The sequence below is a fragment of the Olea europaea genome, unplaced genomic scaffold (genome assembly GCF_002742605.1).
Source record: "Olea europaea var. sylvestris unplaced genomic scaffold, O_europaea_v1 scaffold187, whole genome shotgun sequence".
In the NCBI taxonomy this organism is placed as follows: Eukaryota; Viridiplantae; Streptophyta; class Magnoliopsida; order Lamiales; family Oleaceae; genus Olea; species Olea europaea.
The window spans coordinates 755,907-762,445 of record NW_019236492.1 but is presented as its reverse complement, the minus strand read 5'-3'; the positions used below and the strand labels follow the sequence as shown (position 1 = coordinate 762,445).

Sequence of the window (6,539 nt, the reverse complement as noted above, 5' to 3'; positions counted from 1 at the left end):
TATAACTTTACTGTAATCAGCAAAATACACAAATTTCCTCTCTCGGATCTACCCCAACACCTTTCTTCTCTATATATAAGCCCATTCATTCCTCTCCCCAAACTCGCGTCAGCCCCTCTCTATTCCTCATTCTCTCACTAACAGAACTTCTATCTGTGACCACCACCTTCTCCCTAAAGGTACTGGTTCCCTCGTTTTTCTCACGTCCTTTAGTGTCCACTTATTTCTTTGCTAAATTGTAATCTTTTGAAATTTTTGTTTCATATTGCTTAGAGTTAGATCTACTGGTAAGAATTTGTAATTGACAATATATATAGTCCAATGCAGTAACGTGTAATATGCACTGTACTACTATTATTACATGTTTTGTTGGTTCGGTATAGTTTGACTGCTGATGTTCGAGGCATTTAAAGCGTTTGGGGGAGGTGTGGTGCTTGTAAATTTGGTGTATATGTTCTATGGATAAACTCTAAGTGGTAGATCTTGCGCACATGCTGGTGGGATCTTTTAGATCTGTGTTTAGGATCATTCATCTGGGTAGATCTCACATGAAGTGGATATTGGATGTCTTTAATTCTGTTCAATCTGTATGCATTGCTCCCACTTTCATGTTGTTATTAAGTATTGTTGTACTCTGCTTGGATCTGGTATTTCTTTAGTTTAAAAGTTATTGGATCTGATTGAATTGAAATATGGCAGATTTTAATGTTTGATTGGAAATCAAGTGTTATTGTCTCGAATTATCAATCTATCTCAATTTCATTTCTTCAGCATGTTTTGGTTAAACTCTGGAGCATATCCATTTGATTTTATACTAGTGTGATTTAAATCTATCTAGCCCTGTTTTGGATAGTGTCAAAATACCGTGTAAAGAAAGACAAGGATCTATTTTAAAAAGAAAGAAGAAAGACAGGACATATAAGGGAATGACAGAGAGACCATAGTGTTGTGACAAATGAAGTTTAGGAGCTTTTTGGTTGTTGAGATCTTTATCGATCACTGATTAAAAGTCTAATTTTGATGGATGTTATCTTATTTTTTTAGAGTTACGGATCTTGCATCCAGAATAATTCATGTTCCCCTCGCATGTGATTTTTTAGAGATGTAAAATTCATATGTATGTATGTTGGCAATGAAGTTTTGTGGTTCCTGGTTCAAATGTTATTTGATCAATTGAATTTTGGTGATTCAGAACGATGGCATCTCATATTGTTGGATATCCCCGTATGGGCCCAAAGAGAGAGTTGAAGTTTGCTCTCGAATCCTTCTGGGATGGCAAGAGCAGTGCCGAGGAGTTGCAAAAGGTGGCAGCTGACCTCAGGTCATCCATCTGGAAGCAGATGGCTGATGCTGGTATCAAGTACATTCCTAGCAACACATTCTCTTTCTACGATCAGGTACTTGACACAACTGCAATGCTTGGTGCTGTCCCTGCAAGGTACAACTGGAATGGTGGTGAGATTGGGTTCGACACTTACTTCTCCATGGCCAGAGGAAATGCCTCCGTTCCTGCTATGGAAATGACCAAGTGGTTTGACACCAACTAGTAAGTAATAGGTTAAATCTCTCAATTTTTTTAATAACATCATATCAGTGATATTTAAGTACTGAAATTTGTGGGTTATTTTATTAATTCAGCCACTTCATTGTGCCCGAATTGGGACCCGACGTGAAATTCTCCTATGCTTCTCACAAGGCTGTGACTGAATACAAGGAAGCTAAGTCGGTATGTTGTCTGCAAGACTCATTATATATAGCTATGCTACTTGACTTGCCATTCTTGTCTCGTCTGATCTTATATAGTCTTGTGAACTTGGTGGCGCTAAAATTTTATGACTAGATAAGAAAACGAAAGATGTATGAAGTTTTTTAATTTGTAATAGTGTCACCATGAACCTTTGACCACCTCGTAATGTTTTAGAAAAATGCCAACAATGATATGGCTGCTTGTAGAATCTTCAATACTTTACATACAATCAACATAAAGTTGCATTACGCCATATGTTATTGTTATATAAATTGGTTAGATCCATAATCTATTTACTGTCACCTGATCAATTTGAAATTTCCTACATGTAGCTTGGCGTAGATACAGTTCCAGTACTTGTTGGCCCTGTCACATACTTGCTACTCTCTAAACCTGCCAAGGGCGTGGAGAAAACTTTCCCACTTCTTTCTCTTCTTGACAAAATCCTTCCCATCTATAAGTAAGAATTGTTGTTCTTTTCCAGTTTTTTTAATAGTTTTATTATTTATCTGAGTTGACATTAAAATGTATGCTATGCTTATAGGGAAGTGATTGCTGAGTTGAAGGCAGCTGGTGCCTCGTGGATTCAGTTTGATGAGGCCACCCTAGTGATGGATCTCGAGTCTTACCAACTAGAAGCATTCACTAAGGCCTATGCTGAACTTGAATCATCTCTTTCTGGCCTTAATGTCCTGGTTGAAACCTACTTTTCTGATGTCCCTGCTGATGCTTTCAAAACACTAACTGCTCTAAAGGGAGTCACTGCTTTTGGTTTTGACTTGGTTCGTGGAACCAAGACTCTTGATTTGATCAAGGGTGGACTCCCTTCTGGAAAGTACCTGTTTGCAGGAGTGGTTGACGGAAGGAACATTTGGGCTAATGATCTGGATGCATCTCTCATTACCTTGAAGTCCCTGGAAGGCATTGTGGGAAATGGTACGTAGCCCAAAGTTGCATCACTACTTTAAAATTTTGCTTATACAGAGAGTCATATACCTTCTGATTTGTGATGCAGACAAGTTAGTTGTCTCCACCTCATGCTCGCTTCTCCACACTGCTGTTGATCTGGTTAACGAGCCTAAGCTGGACACAGAAATCAAATCATGGCTTGCATTTGCTGCCCAAAAAGTTGTTGAAGTAAATGCTTTGGCCAAGGTGCTGGCTGGTCAGAAGGATGAGGTATACACTTTCAGTCTATATTAAATTCGCAGAAGTGAGACATGTTAGTGACTGTGCACTTGACTGATACGCTTTACCTTTCAGGCATTCTTCTCTGCTAATGCTGTTGCTCAGGCATCTCGCAAAAATTCCCCAAGGGTCACCAACAAAGCTGTTCAAAAGGCTGTAAGTGATAAATCTGCATAGTTTTTTCTTTAAAATTTTACATTTCTGCTGCCAAAATGTCCTGTCTTACTGAACAATACTACTTGTGATCACACAGGCTGCAGCTTTGAAGGGTTCTGACCACCGACGCGCTACCAATGTTACTGCTAGACTTGATGCTCAACAAAAGAAGCTGAACCTTCCAATTCTCCCGACCACTACCATTGGTTCATTCCCTCAAACCATTGAACTCAGAAGAGTTCGCCGTGAATACAAGGCCAAGAAGTGAGTGGTTTCTCTTTGCTTTCACTTTGTAGTTGATATGTTCTTCAAGTCATTATTTCTTAAAAGTCATTTTGTCTTTCAGGATCTCTGAGGAGGAGTATGTTAAGGCCATCAAAGAGGAAATCAGCAAAGTTGTCAAGCTTCAGGAAGAGCTTGACATTGATGTTCTGGTTCATGGAGAGCCAGAGGTAAGCCAAACTGGGTGCTTGTCCACAAAGATAATAAACACAAGTCTCTTACTGCGTGTCAATTCTATAACGGTTACTTCGGTTACCCTTTACGAGCCAATCTGAACGACATATATAATCTGATATCTCTACTTGTTTGGATTACTACATTTCAGAGGAACGACATGGTTGAGTACTTTGGAGAGCAATTGTCTGGTTTCGCCTTCACTGCTAATGGGTGGGTGCAATCTTATGGATCTCGCTGTGTGAAGCCACCAATCATCTATGGTGATGTGAGTCGTCCCAACCCAATGACTGTCTTCTGGTCCACTGCTGCCCAGAGCATGACCAAGCGCCCAATGAAGGGAATGCTTACTGGCCCTGTCACCATTCTCAACTGGTCTTTTGTCCGAAATGACCAACCAAGGTACATAGGAACTACTTGATCTTTGTCTACTACCCGTGTATTAGGGGAGAAGTTGGATGGAACACATCGGTCTGTCTTTCTCATGATTCAGAAAATTCAAATTGAAATTTTCTTGGTTTGTAGATTCGAAACTTGCTACCAGATTGCTTTGGCCATAAAGGACGAAGTGGAGGATCTTGAGAAGGCAGGCATTAACGTTATTCAAATTGACGAGGCTGCATTGAGAGAGGGGTTGCCCCTTAGGAAGGCTGAGCATGCTTTCTACTTGGACTGGGCTGTTCACTCTTTCAGAATCACCAATGTCGGCGTCCAGGACACCACCCAGGTGAGTTCCTTGCGTCGTTTCACTTGCATTTCCTACAATTTGAGCCATGTCGGCTTTTAATGAGATCATCTTTCGTGACCAACAGATCCACACCCACATGTGCTACTCCAATTTCAACGATATCATCCACTCTATCATTGACATGGATGCTGATGTTATCACTATCGAGAACTCTCGTTCTGATGAGAAGCTCCTTTCAGTCTTTCGTGAGGGAGTGAAGTATGGTGCTGGAATCGGGCCTGGTGTATACGATATCCACTCCCCAAGAATTCCATCAACTGAAGAAATTGCTGACAGAATTAACAAGATGCTTGCTGTGCTCGAAACCAACATCTTATGGGTCAACCCCGACTGTGGTCTTAAGACTCGCAAGTACGCTGAAGTGAAGCCAGCACTCCAAAACATGGTTGCTGCTGCCAAGCTCCTCCGCACTGAGCTTGCCAGTGCTAAGTGAGTCATTTATGGAGCCTCCTCTGTCTGAAATCTTTCCCCATTTATTGTTTTCTTACATTTCAGTGTGAATTTTCTAATATTTCAATAACTGCGGTACACGATGAAATCATCGAGTAGGTGTAGTATAGCCAATGGCATTTTTTCTTATCGTGTTTTCGGGCTTTTATTATTTTCATTTTCGAAGTATGTACCCCAATGAATGGAAATTGAAGAAATTCTTTCTCGGATTGTGCAAGCATTAGTTTTGATTGGATTTTGGTTATCATTTTTTGTTCTAAAAATACATACCTCACACGGTCTTGGTTGCACTGGTTCCTGTCCTCTATTTTGGTCCGGCTTTGCTATGGGTACAAAACCAAAATGGACACTTGGCACCTTGGTATTGGCCGAGGTGCCAGTGGGCCCCGGCATGATAGGCACCTCAGCCAATACCGTCCAAAATGGACATCATTTTGTATCACCAACATTATTCATTTTGGTCTGGTTATTCTAAAAACTTGGACATTACTGGTCCTGGATCTTTATGGGCCACTTCTAGTCCATTAATTAAATTAAATTCTTTTTCTTTCTATTTTATAAGTTGACATATTGTACGATTTAATAGATTTTATTTATTTTTATTTATTTTTTAAATAACCACGTGACTACAGTCATAAAAATGTATATTTCATATTGTTATAAAACAAAAATGAATTTCACATTCCTACCAATGATAATAATACAAAATGACATTATTACAATCATTGTACATTTTATTAATTATATATAAATACAGCCATAAATCACTTTTGTTTACTCAATGTTAAATGTTGATATAAAACAACTATTCTAAAATAAAAGTTCACCAAATACTTAACAACTAAAGTTAATTATTTTTAAAAGCACAACAATACTGGCTCCAAGCCTAAAGCTAATCTGTAATTTTTACCACTTATTTCTCAAATTTGTCCACGTCTATGAAAGAATAATGCTATGCAGTATCACCCATCTTTGTGGCACTTAAAATGTCATAGTTTCTATCATAGGTTAAGTAGTTGGACAACAAAATTAGGGAAGAACCACGATGCTATGGCGAATACTCCTTTGATAGCCTTTGGATATATTTGGCAATTGCAAGAAAATCTTCTTGTTGTATCTTATATAGGGCCATAGATCAACACGTATCAAGATTCGTGTCCATGCATGCGTATCGTTTAGATGTGATATGTCGAAATATACGGAGCACCATCGAAATTAGAAGTGCATGTGACACATTTAAACTCTTGTTAGAGTCACATTCTTTAAAAATTCTTTTTTTTTCTCAAATTCATTTTCTACTACAAAATTCTCCCAATAAAATATCCAAATATTAAAAATAATAAGTCTATTATCATTAGCTCACATCATCGTGTCATCATTGTCAATTTAGGTAGCAGTAGACCATCATTCATTCTCCAATTATTCAAAGTACGATATTTGTTATTATCTTCGCTATCTAAGAGCATCTCCAAAAAATTATCCATTTTATAAAGTGAATTTTTTATGTATAATAAAGAGCATTTTAAATATTTAACAGAAAAAAAAATTGTTATTAATAGTTGTTTCTTTAACATCACTCAAACGTGTAAAAAAAAGAAAAAGAAAAGAAAAAATGAAAAAAGGAAAAAGGAAAAGTGGCCCTTCTTTTGCAGATGCCCAGCTTATTTAACTATAGCTATATATCCAAATAAATTTGTATTTCTAAACCCAGAACCCTGAAAATTCTAGAATTCACCTGAAAATGTACAAATGCAAGCTGCAAGAATTGTGCCAACGAAAGGGTTGGAATTTGCC

General features: G+C 38.2%; 1 protein-coding gene across 2 annotated transcripts; it reads left to right on the top strand.

Moving 5' to 3' along the window:
- Positions 1-29: 29 nt before the first annotated feature.
- On the top strand, positions 30-4,962 carry LOC111378809 (5-methyltetrahydropteroyltriglutamate--homocysteine methyltransferase). 2 transcript variants are annotated; one of them, XM_023002079.1, is made up of 12 exons: positions 30-179; positions 1,193-1,546; positions 1,639-1,726; positions 2,080-2,207; positions 2,292-2,683; positions 2,763-2,926; positions 3,011-3,091; positions 3,189-3,355; positions 3,438-3,543; positions 3,699-3,949; positions 4,073-4,274; positions 4,360-4,962. In XM_023002079.1, the coding sequence occupies exons 2-12, from the start codon at positions 1,197-1,199 to the stop codon at positions 4,726-4,728; spliced, it is 2,298 nt and encodes a 765-aa protein (XP_022857847.1). In that variant the 5' UTR covers positions 30-179; positions 1,193-1,196; the 3' UTR covers positions 4,729-4,962. The 2 variants fall into 2 exon arrangements, with proteins under 2 accessions (XP_022857847.1, XP_022857846.1); XM_023002078.1 differs by lacking the exon at positions 30-179 and adding an exon at positions 550-587.
- Positions 4,963-6,539: the final 1,577 nt, after the last annotated feature.